This window comes from Xiphophorus maculatus, chromosome 6, assembly GCF_002775205.1.
Source record: "Xiphophorus maculatus strain JP 163 A chromosome 6, X_maculatus-5.0-male, whole genome shotgun sequence".
Lineage (NCBI taxonomy): Eukaryota > Metazoa > Chordata > Actinopteri > Cyprinodontiformes > Poeciliidae > Xiphophorus > Xiphophorus maculatus.
The window spans coordinates 6824276-6846712 of NC_036448.1; the positions used below are offsets into that span (position 1 = coordinate 6824276).

The following is a 22437-nucleotide window of genomic DNA, read 5'->3' on the forward strand; positions in this document are numbered from 1 at the left end:
TTGACGTCTTTGATTTTCACTTTCATAACTAAAAACGTTATTTTGACGACTGGTTTGTTCCATGTGTGGTTTTAATTCTTCCAACATCGTGCACATCTGGTGAAACAACAGAAAAGGTATTTGAAAACAACCGACTGTTTTACCTGTCACTTTAAATTTAGGTCAGTGCTTGAGATTAAAGTAGAATTTAATCCTTCATTTTTCAAAGGAAATATTTCTCCATGACATATGCATCCATGAAAATTCTACAATATTTATATATTATTGCTGTAGCAGTGTAGTAATTGTTGCTTTCTGGCTTTAAATAATCCCCACAATTCCTCTAAGTGTTTGTTTCATCTTGGCAGAAAAGCGTGGTTAGAAGTTAAAATCCAAAATCATACATGGCTTATAAAAAGTTCAAGGAAAAACACAAAAATACAACACAGAGAAATCTGCTGTTGGGAAGTAAGTCTAAAGTTATGTGGAAAGAGGTGCGCTGCTCAGACGAGTCCAAGACTGAAATTTTTTCCGTACGTGTGAAAAGCTACAGCTTATGGTGGAAGACTGACCCTGAACACACCATCTCCCATGGTAAGATATAGTAATGGCAGCATCATGCTGTGGAGATGTCTTTCTACAGCAGGGGAATCTGGAGGAAACGTGCAGAACTGTGAAAGTATTTCAAATTTAACAGCAAGAAAAAGCGATTCAACAAAGTATTGACTCAGAGAGGCTTATTAGAGGATATAAAAAAAACTTTGGTATCACTTCAGAAATGTTTATGACTGTTGTCATGAATTGTTATTTGGTAAATAATAACATTTTTAATGCAAAGTTGCATTAAACGTTGCATAGAAAGTGTCAAAATTGTGTCATTTTGTAAATAATGACACTTTTAACACTTAATGTCCCAAGTTTAAAATGTCCGCCTGGATATTTTTGCTCATTTCAATGTTACGTAGTTCTTTAAATGTCCTGTGAGTAAATATATTTGCCCATTTATCCACATCGACTGGAACTTTCAATATCTAGCAAGTTATTTTCGCAATTTACCGTCTATTAAGAGAGGCGCTCAGATTAATTTCACTCCCTGCTACAGCGGGGGTGAAATTACCGTAATAACCCGATATTGGCTGGAAAGCTCAACGTCTCCCCTTTCAGAAACCGTTGGAATTTTTCACATAGCGCAAAGTGTGGCGGAGTTACAGCACAGGATTAGTTAGAGCGCCAGAGCTCCATTTAGGACTTACAGGGTTAAAGCAAAGTTGGATTAAAACCTGCATTAAAAGTATCATTATTTACCCAATTACTCTTGGCGACAGCAGTCGAAAACCTTCATGAAGACTCCTCCACGTTTATGACAGTTGTCAGTCTTATGCCCACCCCTTCAAATAAAGCGTTACCAGAACTTTGTAGGTTTTAATCTCGTACAAAATCAAACACAACAACAAAAATAAAACAACCTTCACATATTTTTCCTTTCAAATCCAATAAAATGATTCGAAATTTGTGGCTGTAGCAAAACAAAATGTTAAAACTCAGGGGTACGGATTGTGTCTGCAAGCATCGTTTCCAGGCAAATTTAGCACACAGAAACACTTTAAACTTGAAGTTTGTCTCTTTGGTTTCACAGCCTGAGAGCAGTCTGAAAAGATCAGAGATGATGAACATTGTCAGGAGCTGTCACCGTCACCACCATCATCATCCTCAGCCCAAGTTCTGCGAGACTTCGGTGGCTCGTGTTATCCAAACCCTTCCGCTGACAACGCGGAGGACGGGGAGCGTTCTTAATGGACACGAAGCGCGGATTTTACTCGACAGCGCCGTGCTGTGAAGACTCGGGCTGTGATGGAGCGGCGCTCCTCTGACCGGCGGGAAGAAGGATGAGGGGCTTCAAGAGGAGAGGACGCAAAAGAAAGGGAGGCGTGGAGACACCCACCTGACCGGTTGTTCGGGGAAGTCCGCACCGGAGAGATGGACGGCGTGCGAGAGGAGGAATACGGCCGCTGTCTGTCCCGCTCTATCGTGGAGGAGGAGCCCACGAAATGGTACTGCGAATAGCCGTCCTGAAAAGAAAAGAAAAGAAAAGACGGGACGGGAAGGCGGTTTGCAGTTTTATTTTCAGTGTTTCAGTCTGTCGGTATTCACCACAAACAATCAAAACAAAACACCAAAACAACTTCCAGAGACAAAATGGCCGCACCTTCTTGTAAAGACTCCGGAGGTCTCTGTACTGCCACATGCTGTTGAGGACTTGCGATGCCGCTTTCACCACTTTGGGACTATGTCTGGGAATTCAGCAGAGAGCAAAAAGACACAGCGTAAAGCTCAACTGTGTTTTTGTTATGGATGGAAAAGATTCAGAAATATCAGCCAAACAAACAAACAAACAAAAAGCCTTAGCACCTTCAAAACAAAGACGTGCTTTCCGTCTCTGTTGTGGCCTCAAACTGAACCGACGCGCTGACAGCGTGACAGCTGGTTGTGATTGATTAATTGGCCAACATTTCAATCTGCTTTTCTTCTAGGTTTTCACTCAGCTGACTAATGGCTCGGAGTTTAATTGGCTCGTGTGGCCTTATCGAAATTAGACTTCATTTCTCTGAGACATTTCGGTCGGCGTTATTATTTTGGGTTTACGTGAGGGCAAACCATTTATCAGAGAGAGAGAAAAAACAAACAAACAAACAAACAAACACATGAAACCCGGTAGAAATCACCTTTATGTTCCAAGAGTATCTCTAAAGCATTGTTTTTAGTTATAAAACAAAGTATAGTGTTTATAGAAATGAACTAAAGTTGGTGTTTTAGAGTTTGACATTATTTTACTTGTCCTTATGGTTAAAATGATAATTGTTCTAGGCATCACTGAACATATTTTTCCTCTACAGTGCCTTGGAACAGCAGTTTTCCACATTTTGTCATGTTCTAAGCACAATCATAAATGTATCTTATTTAGAAAGCAGTAAGAAGACCCTTTACCACGTAGATGACAAAGCAAGCATATGGAAATTGGTTTGCTCACAGAACAACAACAACAAAATAATTAGAACCTTTTGGCCAACATGCAAAGTGTTACGTGAGGTGAAACACGATGGTGGCAGCATCAGGCTGTGGGAAACAGGAAAACTGGTCACAGTAAACGTTTTAGACCAAAACACATGGATGCATGTCAGTGTGATGACAAACCGCAATGTGAACATCTTGAACAGGTGTGAATACTTTTGCGAGGCACAGTTAGCATTCTGTTTGGCCTTACAGATTCTTAGTTTCTCCTGGATAAGTTTATAAAAAATAACCTTTGTGAAATTAAGGGAATTTAGGGCAATTAAGCTACTTTCTAATCCTCAAAGTTCAAATCATTTTAATGATAACTATTGTCCCGTTGTTAATTTAATCAATTTCAATCAATCAATCAAATGTTATTTGTATAGCACATTTCAGCAGCAAGGCATTTCAAAGTGCTTTACATCATTACAAACACAGAAACACAAAGCAACATAGAATCAATAATCAAAACAAAGCATTAAGTCAAGTTCCATCAATAAATTTGTAATTGATTACATTTCAAATACAATCCTAAACAGGTGGGTTTTTAGTTGAGATTTAAAAGAAATCAGTGTTTCAGCTGTTTTACAATTTTCTGGAAGTTTGTTCCAAATTAGTGGTGCATAGATGCTGAAAGCTGCTTCTCCTCGTTTGGTTCTGGTTCTGGGGATGCAGAGCAGAACCAGAACCGGAAGACCTGAGAGGTTCTGGAGGGTTGATACAATAAAAGCAGATCTTTAATGTATTGTGGTGCTAAGCCGTTCAGTGATTTATAAACTAACAACAGTATTTTAAAGTCTATTCTTTGAGCTACAGGGAGCCAGTGGAGGGACTTTAAAACTGGTGTTATGTGCTCCATCTTCCTGGTTTTAGTGAGAACCCGAGCAGCAGCATTCTGGATCAGCTGCAGCTGTTTGATTGATTTGTTGGACAGACCTGTGAAGACGCTGTTGCAATAATCAATACGACTGAAGATGAATGCATGGATGAGTTTCTCTAGATCTTGCTGAGACATTAGTCCTTTAATCCTGGAAATGTTCTTCAGGTGATAGAAGGCCGACTTTGTAACTGTCTTTATGTGGCTCTGGAGGTTCAGGTCAGAGTCCATCACTACTCCCAGGTTTCGGGCCTGATCGCTGGTTTTCAGTTGTAATAACTGAAGCTGTGCATTGACTCTAGATCTATAACTCTAGATCTATAACTCTAGATCGTTCCTCTTTAGGTCCAAAAATAATAACTTCAGTTTTGTTTCTGTTCAGCTGGAGAAAGTTTTGGCACATCCACACATTAATCTGTTCTAAGCATCTGTTCAGTGATTGGATGGGGTCAAAGGTCACCTGGTGACATCGTAATGTAGAGCTGTGTGTCATCTGCATAGTTATGGTAGCTAATATTATTTCCTGTTATAACCTGAGCTAGTGGAAGCATATCAATGTTGAATAAAAGGGGTCCTAGGATTGAACCTTGGGGTACCCCACATGTGACCTTTGACCTCTTTGATGAAAAGTTTTCAATTGAAACAAAGAAGTCCCTGTTCTTTATGTAGGATTCAAACCAGTTAAGCACTGGACTGGAGAGTCCGACCCAACTCTCCAGTCGATTCAGTAATATGTCATGGTCAACACTGAGGTCCAACAGAACCAGCACTGTGGTTCTGCCACAGTCCGTATTTATAAGGATGTCATTGAACACTTTTACGAGGGCGGTCTCTGTGCTGTGGTAACCATGGAAACCAGACTGGAAGGAGTTAAAGAGGTTGGTTATAGTTAGGAAGCTAGTTAATTGTTTACACACAGCTTTTTCAATAACTTTGCTGATGAATGGGAGGTCAGAGGTCAGTCTGTAATTCTGCATTAGTGATTTGTCCAGATTGTTCTTTTTTATAAGTGGTTTGATTACTGCTGTTTTCAGAGCCTGGGGGAAAAAGCCTGACGAGAGCGATGAGTTACTATTTGGATCAGATCAGCAGCAATAACAGGCAGAACTTTCTTAAAGAAATGTATGGGTAAAACATCCAGACAGCAGGAACTGGAGCTTATTGACTTATAATTTCCTGTAGGGTTTTATAATTAAGTAGTTGGAATTGGGTCATTTTTCCTGTATTTGCATTGCACAGCATTGGTACTGACTTTATAGTGGATGTACAGATTAATCCTCTGATTTTTTTAATTTTCTCTGAAAAGAAGCTGGAAAACTGGTTGCAGGCGGCAATACATTGGAATTCAGGCGGTAACGTCACAGGAGGGTTTGTGATTCTGTCAACTGTTGCAAATAAAGCTCGAGCATTGTTAATGTTTTTGTTTATGACATCTGCAAAGAAAGCCTCTCTTGCATGTTTTAGTGTTAAATGATAGTTACGTAGACTTTCTTTATAGATGTCACAATGAACGTGGAGTTGAGTTTTACGCCATTTTCGTTCTACCCTACGGCAGAGTTGTCTTGCAGATCTAACTGTTTGTGCATTCCTCCATGGAGATTTCTTTTTACCAGACACAACCTTCATTTTAATTGGGGCAATGGAATCAATAATATCTGAGACTTTAGACTGAAAATCATTTACCAACTTATCTACATCATTACAGCTTAAGGGTGAGGAAGAAGAGTAGATTTGATTAAAAGTTTCTGCTGTGTTTTCAGTGAGAGAACGTTTTGTGATGGTTGCTGTTTGTCCAAGTGGGTTAAAAGATAAAGAACTTTCAAAGATAACAGCGAAGTGATCCGACAATGCGACATCAGTTACAGAGACACTGGAAATATTCACACCCTTACTGATAACCAGGTCCAGTGTGTGTCCTTGAGTGTGTGTTGCTTGTTTGACATGTTGTGTTAGACCAAAAGTCTCTAAAATATTAGTGAGCTTTTTTGCCCCTCTGTCTTGGGGGTTGTCAACATGAATGTTGAAATCAGCAACAATTATTAAACAATCATAATCAATACATATAATAGATAGAAGTTCATTCAAGTCAGTAAAGAAATTTTCCACAAAAGTTGGAGTTTTGTATAGAGTTACTGTCAAAGTTTGTTTGTGGCCTTTAACCTCAATTCCAAGATACTCAGAAGAGGTGAAGTGACCCAAAGAGATTTTAATTTATGGTATTCTTAAATATTGAAGCCATGCCTCCTCCTTTTTTGTGTTTTCTATTCTCACTGAAGAAATTGTAGTTAGGAGGTGCAGAATCAATTAGTACGATCGGTTCATTATTATCATTCAACCATGTTTCTGTCAGAAACATAACATCGATATTATGCTCAGTGATGAAATCATTAATTAATAGAGCTTTAGCACAGAGAGATCTGGTATTTAAAAGAGCTAGTTTAAGTGACTTGGAGGCCAAAAGTTCTTCAGTCTGGGGTTCCTTTAGGCAGGGGAACAGTCTGATGTTTGAATTAAACCACCTGTATTTTATGTTTCTGTTTCTTGTAAATTTTCTTGTAGTGATCCGGACAGGTAATGTCCTGTTTTGCTGTGCCGGGGGGCCAGACACATTCTGGAGGAAGAAGGGTGTAAAGATAAAGTCTGGACCCCGGCCTCAGACCTCAGAAACACAGAGTGGTGGATCCTCTGGGAAGTTAGAGTCAGGTGGCTTAAATGAAGTGAGGTCTGCTACTTGAGCGCTAAGGAGAGATGTGCCAACCTGCTGATTCATTACACCTGTAAACTTAAGAAACTCCGGTCCAGAAGACATTTCTTCATGTGTATCTTGTGAATCCTGTGACTAAGTGGGTGAGCAGAGAGGGGCGGGGGGAAGGAAAAAGGGAACCAGTCTCTCAGTCTTCAGTCGATGTATCAGCTTGTTTTGAAACTGTTTGTTCCTGATAAGCCGACGGTTCCTTCCTAGTCAGAAATCCTTGAGCCTGTTCTACTGAAGCGATGATCACGTTGCTGTCCTTGTTGATAAAATGAAAAAGATTTGCAGTGAGTAGCTTTGTCCCACGTTTATTAAGATTGCGCTATTTCCTATATAATCCGCAGCCTCCCGTTTTTATTTTCTTTTTAAATCTGCGATATATTTTCACCTTTAGGAAGGATTTTCACTCTCAGCATGTATTTGAACTTCTCTCTTTTATTTACTTCAGCGCAGCTCACAGTTTTTAACAAATTGTGTAGCTTTCGGTGTATTTCTAAATCTGCTCCTTAGTCGCATCTTTTCGGGCCTGCTACTGCCTCTAGTGGCGAGGGGGTGGCAACACATCTAATCTAATTACGTTACCAAATCCTCCTTCATCGGGGCATGCGGTGGAGCCCAGGTGTGAAATAATTAGAAATAAATGCTGTAGATGTATAACATTGTGTGCAAGGAATCCATATGGAGGCCAACTTTTAATATTATTGAAATAAATTAGCTTTTTGATTTACTCATTCGAGATGTGGACATTTACAGTTATTTAAATCAAGTTCTGAATAACTTTTTTTTTATATAGAACAAATCTGAATGTGTTTTATTTTGCCGGTAATTATGATGTCCTTCTGGTTTGATGCACCAGTTAGTACTGCACTTTGCTTTTACTTTTTATGTGTATTATGTCTGTTACAAGTAACTTTTACACACAACAGAGGAGATTGTTTTAAGTTAATAATTCCTTAGCATTGATTTTAAATAAGTATTAGTTCAACTGGCAGATTATTTCACTTATGGGGAAAATATCTTGTTAAAAGTTTGATCCGTCAGAGGAACTAGTACTTTTTAAAAATTAATATTAAGGAATTATTTACTTTGAAAAGTAAATAATTTTTAAATTAAAAATGTAAAAATAAATTTAAATTCATTTTTAAATGAAAATGTCTTACTAACTTGTAGTTAGTAAGACAAAACTAACTGCATGAAGTTAGTTTTGTCTTACTTCATGTACTAAAAAACTAGACCAAAACTACTTGGTCATAGTTTGTGTTTTCGCAGTGCATTTATTACATGTTAACAGATCAAGAAAAGAAAAAAAAAAAGCAATTGGCTGAGTTTTATTTTGGAATATATGATTGCCACACTTTTCAAACAATTATAATGAAAAACTGTTCAAAAAATTCTTTCTGCTTAAACTTTGCAATTATGTTAATTAAAATTCAAACAAAATACGCTGAAGGTTGTGTTTATAAGGCAACAAAAAGTAAAAAAAAAAAAACATTTAAAATCAATGTAAAAGCTGTGGCGTCTCTCAGCTGCTCCTCTGTGAGGGGCAGCCAGTAAATGCAGGGAACAGTTTTAGTGTTGCCAAACAAATCGTCCAGCAGCCTTGCAGAAGAATCCTCGGCTATTTTGAGAGGAAAAACAAAACAAAGCAGAAAAAAAAGACAGAAGTTCAACAAGAATTTATCATCAATCACACCGTATCCAGGTAAAAGGATCTAACATGAGCCGTGGTTCTGACCACCTGTGCTGCCTCGTCGTTTCCTACCGCAGCAGGGATAAATAGCTCAGTCGGTGTAAGATGTTTACAGACCGAAAACTATAGCAGGCTGTGTTAATGTTAAATATGATCATTTCTGATCACTCATTTCTTTATGTGACGAGACTGAAGTGGAAGCTTAGAAGTTGTGCTTAGCATAGCATCGGAACAATTTACACGACAAAAACACAAAAATATCACTTCATCAGAATATCCTACCCGTTTAAAATGAAAAGCTATCGCAGATGTTTGCACTAATCCTTTTATGAGAATTAAATATTCAAGAAAGAATTTGATGTAAATTATACATTTTGTGATTCATATCCTTAAACTGCTGTCCACTTGTTTTGGCGCTGTAACTTTGTTGATGCTTTTTGGCAGAATCTGTGTGACTTTATCCACAACAACATAGAAGCACAATTTATTCTGTTATGGGAAGATTTCTTACTTGGCCTCACTAAAATCATGCTTAACAATTCTGAGTTTCTCATAAATCCTTTATTGCCACTAGCTAAATATCATATTCATTGTTCCAGGTAGAGAAAGCCATGCCTTGCTGCATTTTACAATGAAGTTAAGTTTTATATCCTGACTATGAAAGACTCTGACAAAAAATAGCCACTAAAACAATTTAAATCTGTACTGCTTTGAGTTGGGAACCGAAGCCCCTTAGCTTTTTCTTGAATATGTTTATCTGTATTTGTTTTTCTTGAGGCATAACAAATGTTTCACTCTGTCGTTATACAGTGTATCTGAGAATAAAGTTAAAAAAAAACATCCCCCCTCCCCCCCTCTCCCCCCGCCCACGCAACAGACTTCTTGTGGCTTTGATGTGAAGCAGTGATGTCACTCATCCTGTCTGTGACATCACTGGTCACTGTCTCTGTATTCCCAGATTCCACAGAAAAATTCATTTGCGGTTTTAGGTTCGACACGAAGAGACAAGTATCATGGCAGAGAAGGATTTTTTTTCGGCAGAAATAAAAACTACTTCACTGGGAGGAAACGTTTTCCTGGTGGAAAGAACAAACAATTTTGAGAGGAGATGCATGAAATACGAGCGCGAAAACAAGGAGCTCAAAGAAATGGTGGCAATGTTGAGTAAAAAAATCGGGTGTCTCCATCGTAGCCAGAGCAAGAGCGACGTTAGAAATTGTCAAAGAGTGAACGAGATGCTACGAAGTCGCAATGAACATTATGAGCAAAAAATCAGAGGACTCGATTTAGATTTGGACGAAGCCAGGAAAACGACACAGCGATTACAATCTGACTACGACTCCATGGCGAGAATCAATGTGCTCCAGGAATGGACAAACAGAACTATTAAAGAAAACGCACGGGATTCTCTGAGGAAGATGACAGAAAAGATTGAAAGGCTGGAAAGGGAAAATGATCAACTTAACAAAGAGATTATTGTGTTGAAAATGAAGCTGGACAGAGCTAAAGCAAAAAAATCAGAGGATGAGATCTTGGTGCTGGAAGAAACGCCAAAGAGAACAATATTTCAGAGAATCGGGCACACTTTTCTGGACATGTACGAGTCGGGAACGGTAGGGAACTGGTTGTCATCATGGTTCTTTTAATTTCTAAAGTCTTCTGTGTCCGTTCCAGGAGCACATTGGTTCTCACCATGGCCTGATTCTACCCCGGAAAAGTGTAGAGTGCCTTCTCCGGGGTCGGGGGGGGGGGTGTGTCCTGCCCCAAGAGGAGGAGTTCAAGTATCTCGGGATCTTGTTCACGAATGGGGGAAGAAGCGAGCGGGAGATCGACAGGCGGATTGGCGCAGCGTCTGCCGTTAAGCGGGTGCTGTACCAGTCCGTCGTGGTGAAGAGAGAGCTGAGCCAAAAAGCGAAGCTCTCGATTTACCGGTTGATCTACGTTCCCACCCTCATCTATGGTCATGAGCTTTGGGTCATGACCGAAAGAACGAGATCGTGGATACAAGCGGCCGAAATGGGTTTTCTCCGTAGGGTGGCTGGGCTCTCCCTTAGAGATAGGGTGAGAAGCTCAGTCATCCGGGAGGGACTCAGAGTAGAGCCGCTGCTGCTTCACGTCGAGAGGAGCCAGTTGAAGGGCATCTGGTCAGGATGCCTCCTGGACGCCTCCCTGGTGAGGTGTTCATGTCCCACCCGGAGGAGACCCCGGGGAAGACCCAGGACACGCTGGAGGGACTATGTCTATATGAGGGGCTATAAACAATGACTATGGCCTGGGAACGCCTCGGGATTCCCCCGAAGGAGCTGGAACAAGTGGCTGGGGAGAGGGAAGTCTGGGCCTCCCTTCTGAAGCTGCTACCCCCGCGACCCGATCCCGGATAAGCAGAAGAAGATGGATGGATGGATTTGCAGTGAGTAGCTTTGTCCCATGTTTATTAAGATTGCGTTCGCCTCTTCCAAAAAAGGTGAAAGCGCTGCCAATAGATCTAGAGGTTATTGATGAAGGTCACTGAGCTGGCAGAGCAGGTTTTAATCAGCCATTTGTTTATCATGCCCAGCCTGGAGTGTTTTTTGTCTGATGGAATTGGACCACTGAGAAATAACTTCATTTTTAACTTTCCCATAGTGTTCAGAAGAATATTAAAGTCCTTTTTCAGAAGTTTCTGCTTTACCAGATCGTTGGCTCCAACATGCACAACTAAAGTAACATAAATATTTGGCCGATCAGCGGTTAGAGAGAGAACTTTACGAGTTAAATCAGATACAGTGTCACCAGGAGAAGAAATCACTCTCATTTTCTTGTGATTGCAAACGTGACTGATTCCATTTACTGCCTCATCTCCAACAATAAGCACTTTTGGGATACCTTTTGTTTAGCTGGTGGTTTACCTGCTTTGTCCTTTGGGGTTTGGGGGGTGGATGTGTTGGTCTTGCCTCATTGTTGATGTTTGAAGACAAGGTTTCACTCAGAGGCTCAGGCTGGAGTGCAGAAAATCTGTTTTTCAGTGGGATTCCCATGGAGTCAGAATGTCTTGAGGCCTGGGCTGGTCGCTCTGTCCTTGGGAGCGGGGTCGGTAGAACCGTTTTGGTTGCAGCTGCTTGTTTGTTTTCTTTTGGTTTAGCAGGTGTTGAGGTTGAAGGTGGGTTTCGGCTCAGAGCCGGCCACGCTGATTCGTCCAGGTGAGGGATTTCTCCCTGTTAGTTGTCTCCACGGATCTGCAGTGTGAGACTTTTGCTTAGGCTTGGCACCCAGAGCGTTCCAGGGTGAGCTGCTTGATACGAGGCGTACGGCCTCTCCGTTGATTTGAGGAGTTGTCTGATTTCCACAGGTAGCGTTGATCTCAAAGTTCACCTCCAGCAGTTTGATTTTCATTTCTATAGACTGAAGTCGTTGTATAATACTGCTAATGTCCCTTGGGGTTAGCTGGAGGCATTTTGCCCTGGTTCAACTTGGAGATGAAGAAAAGTAAGGTAAAAAAATAAAAGTAAATGTAAGAAAATCCCCCAGTCCTTAGGTTTGAAGTAATCCAGTTATCATGTCGATAATGTAAATATAACTATAAAAACTGTCACTTTAAAAAGTAACTCACAGGCAAAGTTATCAGTAAAGACAGGAGATAGCAGGACAAGCTGTTCCTCCTTCAGCTGCCACACCGTAAAGCAATTTGACCATAAATAACGTTGATTTATCAGACTGTGAGGAAAAAAAAAACCTCTCCAAAAATCACAATCTTAGATGCCTTGTGTTCTCAACTGTCCTAGATAGTGGATTTTTTTTTTTTTTAAGCACGGTGCCAACATGCCTTTTTAAAAAACGGTTTTATTCTCTTTAAATCCACGTCAGACTTCGCTTCGTTATGAAACCCCTAATCCCGCTTCGTTCACCCGCCGCCGCCTTCCCGTTCAGCTTACTTGTCTCCCTTGGTGCGCGCGATGCCGATGAGCTTCTCGATTCCGCCGGCGTCCCTCAGCGCTTTGGTGTTCTCCATGTTCTTGGTGATGACCTCGTGCAGCGCGCAGCAGATTGCGGTGATGGTGTCGTCCGACATGGTCTTCCCCCCCAGGATGCTGCTGTTGATGCTGCCTCCTCCTCCGCCGCCGCTAGTGTTGTTGTTGTTGCTGCCTCCGGGTAAGCGATGCACCAAATCCCTCATGGCGTATTTGCCTGGTCAAAGGTGACGGACAGAATGGGGGGGGAAAGAAAAGAAAGAAAAAAAAGGTTTAGCGGGAGGCTGCAGATGAGCTTTTAGAGGCTGAAAGGAATGAGAAACAAGACATGAAATAAAAATACTGTAATTCGTGAGAGTATCTTCAGGCAGAGCTGCAGGAAACCTCTTTTTAAAGTAACTTTTTTCCCCCCCTCAAAACTCTCTATGGAAGTGTTCTATCTAAAGGTTGTACAAGTTTGAAGTGGAGCTTTGAGGTTCGATTAAAATCAACACCACCCGAGGCCGTGGGCCCTCGAAAAGCTTAGAATTTTTCTGGAAAACCCCTTTGCTTCACTTTTTTTTAAAAACTGAAAAAACATTAAAAATAAATAAGAAGTAAACTTGTAGGAGGTTAGGTCTGCTGTACCAATATGATAACATTTATGATCATACGTTGTTATGTATGTCTTAATTATTATTGAGATGTTGAAAATTAAGAATTCACATCATAAAGTAAAAAAAAAAAAAAATCTATAATCAACATAGAATGTTCCGGCAGGAGATTAATTATTTTATTGTGCTTTTCTATGAAGGTAGAGATGATTAGACACAGTTGAGATCCATAAAGAGAAAACAAACATGCATTTAAGTACCAATACGAAGCTGGCAAACAGTTCAAACATTAGAGTCATTAGTGGCTAATAGTTTGTTTGTTGCCATGTCTTCGCAGTGCTCATCAATCGTTTGGATTCACTCTGTCAGTGCTTATCGTTTCTGTACTGGCTGCCTAAATTGCTGCTGGATAAATTATTTAGAAGTTATAGACACTTCAGCCACCTGGACAAGAAGCCATTGTAAGCTAGCTCTGTCCACATGAAGAGGCAACACAAGAACGTCTTCCTTTTGTACTTCAAAATAAATGCAAGGTGTTGAGCTTAAATCAGTCGCCTTCACACGAGGGGATATTATCCCTTTAGACTTCCCTTTGTGTTTTGTGGTACTGTATTTCTTTGTAATTGATTACGTTTCAAATACAATCTTAAACAGGTGGGTTTTTAGTTGAGTTTGCATCCATAAAAGGTTTACCTGTTACACTCCTACTGTGTTATGTGGAGCAAAATACCTGTTGCTATTTTTATTCCCACTCACGCTCACAATCACACAGTTTACAACGATGTAGACAGCATTTTAATGGGCTTCTGGCACGAGGTTCCGTACATCTCTTTCATGGAATTTCGCTCTGGGACTCCGCCGTCCCTCATGGATTTCTGTGCAATTCTATGGTACCTGTTAGTGTCTAGAATTTACAGGGATTTTACACCTCTTTCACAGAATGAGGTGTACGGTCAAAGAAAGACTAGAAAAGAGTATTTTAAAAACTTAATCCCAAGAAAAACAAATATCCACTCTGAGTTTATACTTGCTAGTCACATTCCCTGACACAGACGGACTACGTTTCCCATGACACCTATGTGATTCTGTCAGGGCATCATGTTCTCTCCGCCCCGTGGCTCTCGTCCTGAATGGGTCACCCTCGCCCTGCACTGGTCCCATCACGGCTTCCTGACGGCACACTACTAGACTGCGTGTGACTTCCTGTCGTAAAACTTCCTGTCCGTCTCCACTTTCGTCGCCGTGCGCACCCCAAACAGCGAAGCCCTTCGTCACGTTTTGTATTGCCGGAGTAATAAAACAACAGTTGGCTCACAAGCAGAGCCGCCAGTGCTGACAGTATTGATATTTGCAGCGGAGAGCGCCGCGAACCTGACCACACAATATGCTGTGCAGCTCAAGCAATTTGGTTGTGTTCCAACCAAGGGGAGGACAGTATGTTCTCTGAAAACACGGCCGCACGCACCGGGGTCAGCACAAAGGAAAATCTGACATCGCGGCCTACATCCGCCGAGGACGCGGATGGCCGCATTCACCGACCGAGACGTCACACGGTTTAGCTCAAAGCCAAAAGCATCGAACAGAGCAAATAGAAAGAGGCATGTGGCTGTTGCCATGGGGACCAACAGAAAAGCGGAGTTTATTAAAGACATCAGTCAGTCTCTAGCAAGCAAGAAAGAAAAAAAAAATCTAGCATCAGGTGTTCGGCTGTGCTGTGCGTTGTACAGAAAGGAGCGATCTGCAAACAGAGATTAATATTCCAACATGCTTTTCAAATTCTTTGTTTTCGTTTTGCAAATTGATTTTAAATTCAAACAGTAATCCTTTCCATGAGTTATATGTGCAAACAGATCTGCTAAGATACCCCTGCAGCGCAAATTCCCTTTGCCGCAATCTGTTTGAATTATGGCAAAATTAGGCTCCGTTTGTAGCAATAGAATGACAGCTGATGTTTGTGATTTGCTTTTGAAGTAAATGAAAGCGGCTCAAATAGACCTACACTCAGAAAGATCAAACAAAAAGTCATATTTTAGACTAAATTATATTTCAACAACAATGTCCTTTTCTTTGGCACATGTATATATAAATGTTTATATTCCAGGAGTGCATTCATCCTTTCACCTCATGATGCAATATGCAACAGCAGATCAGATTAATAGAAAATGAGACAAAAAGAGATTATAGTAATATTCTGGAGTTTTTTTGTCACAATTTTTTTATAGAGATATTACCGCCATAGGCTATAATAACTGGCTAAACTTCCTTCACCAGAAAAGATTCCCAGTCTGACACCAGCTGTGTGTCACGTCTTAAGACATTCTTTTCTTCAGATTCTTGACACACGGTTGACCCCTGGTATTTGGGGATCATAGTTAGCTTTAAAATCTGCAAATACTTGAGGCCTCCTCTGAAAAATGCTTCCAACTACCTATTTTAATTTCCCATCAAATATACCTCAATATGCATTGACATGCACAGTGGAAACCGTCTTCGAATAGCGTAAATGCTAATATCTGCAGCCAATCAACACCAAAGAAAATAAATGGCATTCCTGGAGTGGCTGCTGTGCAGAGGCCAGACAATAGCATGTAGGTAGCTATTTGAGCTCCCTAGGCCGTGTTTTCTTTCAAATATTTTCAACATGCCTATTCTATTCTACAGAAAAGAATAGGCATGTTGTCCATGAGTCATTTCTGCATCCCAGAAAAAAAAAAAAAAATCCACGAATGGGTGAATCTGCAAACCTTGAACCGCAAATGAAAGGAGGTCCGCCGTACACCTTTAGCTCGGCCAAGCCCCCTACATCTGCTGTGCTCAGCCGGCTTACCGATAAGCTCCTTGTTCCGAATGTCCAGAGCCATGTTCCTCAAGGCCGTAGCCACGGCGCAGACCACCCGGTCGTTGTCTATCCTCAGTAACTCCACCAGGATGGGCAGGCCCTTCTCCTTGCGCACTGCGGCTCGGATGTAGACGGACCACTGGACAATCGGGACGAGGAAAAGACGTGGACAGAGACAGAACCACACATTTGCAACACTTTCAGTTGTTATAGAACAAGTGTTAGCCACTCAGACCATTGTTGGCATTTACAGGTAACCCCTGTGAAATGCTTACAATTAACAAAAGAATATCGCATTATCATCACTCCGCCCCCCCCCCCCCCGTTAGCTTTGATGAAAACCGTCGAGGTTTCTTTCATTTGAAAACGACTTGGACTTTTCCCTCTCTACTAGAACTGCGATCTCCTCTCCTCTCGCAGATGCTGCTCGGTTACGACAATGACAGCTCTCACCTTCCAGCTGCCGGCGGCCAGGTTCTGCAGAGCCCCGGCTGCTCCCTCCAGCGTGTCCGGGTTGGAGCACTCAGACAGCAGCGTGAGGTAGGGCTTGACGATGGTGGGGTGCCACAACATCTGGATGCCTTTCGGAGGCTCAGCCAAGTCCGGGAAGGGTCCGACGCCGTCCCACTGCGGAACGACAAGGCAACGGCTCAGAACGGAGGAGCAGTCGCGAGGGGCCCGGCAGCACTCCCCGCGGGCAAAAGCAGCAAACGAGAAGGAGAGGATTCCTTGTTTCACAAAGCGAAGCTCATCTGCTGCTTGAATTGGATATACTCTCGAGCGCTGATGAAGCGCCCATGACGCACCTCAGAAAATGTTGGCGAGAGGCTAGACAAACATGGATTTCCCGAAACTGTGCGCACACTAAACCGAGTAATGATAAGTGCATAAGAAGCCGTAAGCTGCCGTGTTTTTAATGAGGGACTGATAAAGCTGTTGCATCTGTCTGGCTGCAAGTCGCACGGTTCTCCATTGTGCGGTGTGAGGGAGAAACGTTTAAAATACAAAAAATATGAATCTGAAAAGTGTGGCATGGATTTCTATCCAGTCACCCTGAATCAATAAATATAAACTCTACTTTAGATGCAACAAAAGCTGATGTCAATTGTGGTGCATCTCTCTGCACACCTAAGCATTTTTTTTTTCTACAAAAGAAAACAATTGGATAGTTAGTGTCCATATTATTGTCACAGACACTCTAGTGGATTTATATATGAACTTTGACTGGGCCATTCTAACAATTTTTTTAATCTTTTTTTTTTTTTATCTGAAGTGTGTTTAGGGAAACGTCCAACCTGGTCTCAAATCCTCGGCAACCTCGAAAAAGTTTTCTTACGTAGTTGATTAGTGAGTCAAACTTTATTAATGTGGAACCTGGCAAGATGAAAATAAACAAATTCACAAAACAAATTCAAGCACAAATTCAAGCACAATAGTTTCACAGATCAATTCACTTTAAATTTACATTCTAACGAACATTTAACGAACCGGAGCAAAATGACCAAGACGACGGAAACAACAAATCAAATGAATTACGAAAAGTCTGCAAACAAAATTGTCGTCCAATTTTGCACCAAAGCACCAGACTGAATACTTTTGTCATCCAGCTTTTGGTGGAAAAAGAGAGAGAAAACAGAAAAATGATCAATTATGCCAATGGAAATAATTGAGCTTGTTTTAATTTCTCACACAATTAATTGATTTACGGGTTAATGCGATGGACCAAGTAGTTATTGTTAAAACTAGACAAAACTCAGATTTTTCTCCCATTTTACTAGTACGTACTCATTTGTGCTGGTTTCGCACTAATCTGGAAACAACACTGATGATGTCACTGCACTATCAGGCTCAAATGATCTTGCAGATTTTATCTTGCATTAATTTTCTGCAGATTTAACTTAAGTTATTGTTTAAGTTTTTCTTGTCACCCTCCAGTGAATGTGCAGACGTCTCTGTCTCTCTGATGCAACACGATATCAGCTCATCTTATTTTCATGTGACTAACGTGCGATAGCTTCCTTCGCTGCATCTGTAACCCCGCCAAGCGCTGCTGTCCATCTTTAGCTGCTCCTCGCGCCTTTAATCTGATTTCGCCGCTACACCCTCTTTATCGTCTCCTGTCTCCTCCTCCACTTCCACTTCCTTTCCCTTCCTCTCCTCTAATTGCCCCGTTGGAGTTTTGTCCTCTTCGGCACACACACACTCCCTAATCGCTGCTTCATGGTAATCGCCCGCAGCTGCACTAGAGTGGCGACGGCGCACAGACAGAAGGGAGAGAGAGCGACGGACTTTTTGGGGTTTTTTTATTGAAGAGGTTATGATCTGTTCCTACTCCAATATGATCGTTAGGACCCGTCGTCCTCCCCACAAGCAGAAAAAAGACGTTTGCATGGAGAAAATCCGGCAAACAGAAGGTAATAAAACCCGAGTCCCAAAACCGACTTCATAAATCTCAGCCAGATTCAGAAATGATTGGCAGAGGTGAGAAAAGAAAAAAAAAAAAGTCATGCAGGGAGGATGAGCAATTCACACACCGGAAACGGTGTGTTTTCAGTTCCCACAGCCACACTGGAAGTGGTTTAAAAAAAACAAACCCCAAAACGTTCTCCACTCAATCAGAATGATACTGATTGCTCATTTGCATGACAAGAGGGCGGAGCTCGTCGGTCTCTTGCTTCTGCCCCTCAGCTGCGTGGAGGATTAACACTCGAGGAATCCAGAGAGAGAAAGGCAGAATCAGCCTCACAGAAATCAGAGCGCAGGCACCGAGCAGACTAAACCGAAACACTTAGACGATGCAGAGCCTCGAAAAAGTAAGCATGGTCTTTATAAGAACAACAACAACAACAACAACAAAAAAAGGTCCACACTCACGTCATGCCGTGTGGACGCAACTTGCCGTTTCGTGAAACGGACCAAAACAGGTGTAGTGTGTGACTGTGAAGCGGAAAGGAAGCGAGGCATGGCTCTCAAACGTTCACACATTCACTTTTTAAATAAGATCCACGAAAACCAGTTGTTTTCAGATTCAAATTCAAAATACTTTATTGATCCCAAAGGGGGAATTAAATGCTTTTGTAAATCAAAGCCTCCAGAGAGTTATTGTGGACAGTAATACCAGTTAGCAGGAAAGATCTATTCTAGATCCTTAGCTCTACAATAACCAGAACCTGTTTATCCAATTTGATGTTGGTCTATTGTACAAAATTTGGATGAAACATGTGGCTGTACGGTGAGAAAAATCTGGAAACAAAATTCAGCAGGAGTGAATATTTTTTTTAAAGGCGCTCTACATTTATTACATCCTGATTGTGTTGTGGAATAACAATATAATTATACTGCAACATGTCATAGCTCTGGCCCAAAATAATGCAGAATGTACTAAATGAGTCAGATGTAAGCGGTGAAAAGAATAGAGGCTCAAACAACATAATTTCAAAATAACAGAATTAAGTAAAAATCTATTTATGATACCAAAACCAAACAAAAAAAAAGAATCCCTGATGAACTAAACAAATACTGCTGAGACATCACAGAAGAACTCTGGGATATACTGAGATATTTAGAGAGGAAAATAATAATATATTTTTAAAAAAAGCTGTGATGAGTCCCAGTTTGCAACAAGCATCATCATAAAAACTTGATGGGCTTCAAGAGCAAAAAGAACATTTAATGTGTCGTTAAAAAGTTTGAGTTGCAGTTAAAATTCAATGATGTGTGATGTTAATGGGGAACAGAAGAGGAAGCGAGGCGGATAACGGCGCTGTGGCGAGGCCGGAGATGGTGAGATTTGTCAGAAACGAGCCCAGAAGGCACCGCAGCGATCAGAGGACAATAAAAGAGTTTCCCAAAATGGAAAATGTGTGTTAGTTTCTGTGGGTTTTTTTAAAATCATTTTTTAAACATGTACACTCATCAATAAATTCAGCTGTCGGGGGGCCGTGCTGATGAATATTTAAAGCAAAGCGTTGCTGCAGTCCGTATCTTTCTCCAGACAGTTGTTGTCTTTCTGTAAGCAGCTCCAAGATGGCTTCATTTTTTAAATAGACTATTAAAATTGAATAGTTGAAATTCCAGCTACACATTTTTATCATTCTTACCCTTGGTTTTGCAAAAAAATAGTAAACAAAAAAACCCCCAACTTAAATATGTCTAGAGGAACTCGGAGGACGGTCACGAATAAATAAAAACGTGAGCGCAGCAGCCTCCGCGCCGAGAACGAAAGCCGCTTCTAACGCGCATCCTGCGTATCTCCTCACCTGGTCGTGGCCCTTCTTTTTCTTCTTCTTCTTCCCCCAGCACCCAGAACTCTCCGCGTCTTTGCCACCGGTGTCGCACAACAGGCCGTCCAGCTCCTCGGAGCCGCCCTGCTGACTGTGCGACGTCTCCGCAGCCAGACGGTAGGACAGGTTCCTCAGGATGCACACGCAGTTCTCCACGGTCTGGAGGAGGAAAGGTTGGACGGGAGGGGAAAGTGAGGAGGAGACGGAGATGAAGGAGGCGCGGGAAAACACGGTGAGACACGCCGCAGAGATCACACACACACACACACTAAACCTATTGTTGAGAGTGGCAGAGCAGTCAACAGTCACAGACTTTGATCTTTTGGAGGATTTAAAAAGAAAATAAAAATCATCCAGAGAAGAGGTGACTCAGGGAACACACAGGGAGGCATCGAGTAACCAACGATGTTTCTGTGTCAGAGTTTGGGCTGAGTAATGTAACATAACAGAAAGCAGTTTAAATCTAAGCAAAGACTTCTCATGTCTAATGTGTTTTATAATGTGCATATTTAATTAATTAGTTATTAAATATTTTCTCACTCTAGATTTGACAAATATCTGGGGGGAGGGAAAAAAAAGTATTATGCAGCGGTTCAAAAACAGCTCTTTTGTGGCGATGGTGTGCAAGAACGGTGATGGAAAACACGACAAACCCACCAGAGCCAGGAGGAGGGTCTTGATGCCGTCAGTCATCCTCACGTACGCGCTGCTCACACTCTCCCCCTTGCTTTCTGCTATGCTAATGCTAGTTACCCCACAATGGGCGACGGCTGGACAAAGAGTTTTTCTGTAACAAGAAGTTGTTTTGTCGCCATTTGCACAACTGCAGCGCACACACGAGAATGATCGACAGCATGAAGACCCTCCCCCTGGCTCTGATTGGCTGTTTCTGATCGAGCACATGGCTGTAAGGACCACAGGAAGACGAAAGAGGAGTTAGATTTTTTTTTTTTTTTACTGTAATAATATCGTGAAAGTTTTAAGAAATCTATAAATAAAAAATATATTTATTTCTCAAGTCCTGCATAGAAAAACAACCACAGCCTGATGCTGCTATGTTACTCTGTCGAGACACTGCTAATTTCCTACTTTTCACTTTTTATCTCATCTGACTATGGCATGCATTTATATTTGGTTTTTTTTCTTCTTTCCTTTAAGCTATTTGTCATTCAAATGCCAGTTTTAAACAGCGACACGTCACACAAGCACACGGTATTCTACTCACGCAGGTATGAACCAGATTATTAATAGTATGCGGAGTGTGTGTGTGTGTGTGTGCCCTGCCGTGTGTCTCTGCATCACCTTGCTGTCTATCTCGCTGCTCCCCAGAGCGGTCTGGATGACGTAAAGCAGGGCATCTGTGAGGCCTTCGCACTCCCTCATCCTCCTCCGCGCTTCCTCCCCGGCAGAACTCACGTTCCTGTTTCACACAGAGACACAGACGGACACAAGTTCACGGTCTGCCGCTGTCGACAATGCACAGAAAAGAAGGGAAAGCTCTTCAGGTTGAAAATGTTTGTTTTCACATATTTTGCATCAGGTGATGTTGACTCTTTGCAGCTACGTCACTCGAGACGCCACTTTGTACGTCAGCGGTGAGACGAGAATAATGAGCAGGGCGACTGGAACTGTTTTTCCCCAAGTTGTTTTATCCAGTTTAGCAGTGGCTTCTGCTTGTTCGAGTCGAGCTCATTTGTCTGTGAACGTAACACACACCTGGTTGGGGTCAGAGAGGGCCAGAGTAGTACCCACAAATTGGACTCAAGTAAGAGTAGAGCTACTTAAGCAAATTTTTACTCAAGTAAAAGAAAAAAAATTGCCATCCAGAAATGACTTGAGAAAAAAAGGTGTCTGTTAAAAAGACTCAAGTACAGAGTAGCTAATCAAATTATCAATCATTTAATGTTTAAAAATTACATAATCAGATGGACAAAAATATAAATTTAATTGGTAATTTTGCATTTTAAGGCCCAACATGACAACAGTTCATATAAGTACAGTATTTTCTGGACTATAAAGCGCACTATACTATAAGCCGCACTTACAATAAAAAAAAACAAACAAAAAAAACAACTAAAAACTGGAAACGTACATATATAAGGCGCTGGTATCTCCGCCGCTCTCGGTTTACCATAAGGACCCAGCAGAGGGTAGGAGAGGGCTGCGTTTTAATAAATCTGCTGGATTTATTAAGGACGCAGCTCCGTCTACAAAGCCGAACCACGGTTTCGTTCACGCCGAGCGGCTCTATTTCCCTCCTGTACTGCCAGATCGATACTCCTCAACTTAAAAGCTGCATCATATGAGTTTGAAAACATTTCTCCGTCGTGCCTGCTGCTAGCATGGGCTTGTTGTGAATGAAAATTAGCACGTTCTTCTTTTTTTATACACCTCCAGGGGGTCTTTTGTGGGCTCTAGTGTCCCTT

At 41.6% G+C, this 22437-nt stretch overlaps 1 protein-coding gene across 6 annotated transcripts in view; it reads right to left on the bottom strand.

Moving 5' to 3' along the window:
* LOC102232724 (catenin delta-2-like) overlaps positions 1-22437 on the bottom strand; it is a 174325-nt gene that overhangs the window by 6723 nt on the left and 145165 nt on the right. For 4 of the 6 annotated variants that reach the window (XM_023335130.1, XM_023335132.1, XM_023335129.1 and 1 more), the window contains 7 exons: positions 21314-21431; positions 19988-20170; positions 16182-16355; positions 15717-15867; positions 12261-12513; positions 2186-2279; positions 1922-2048 (listed from right to left, as the gene is read on the bottom strand). In XM_023335130.1, the coding sequence (XP_023190898.1) occupies positions 1922-2048; positions 2186-2279; positions 12261-12513; positions 15717-15867; positions 16182-16355; positions 19988-20170; positions 21314-21431 (1100 nt within the window). The remainder of the gene's footprint in view (positions 1-1921; positions 2049-2185; positions 2280-12260; positions 12514-15716; positions 15868-16181; positions 16356-19987; positions 20171-21313; positions 21432-22437) is intronic. The other 2 variants (XM_023335133.1, XM_014470829.2) reach the window with 1 other exon arrangement.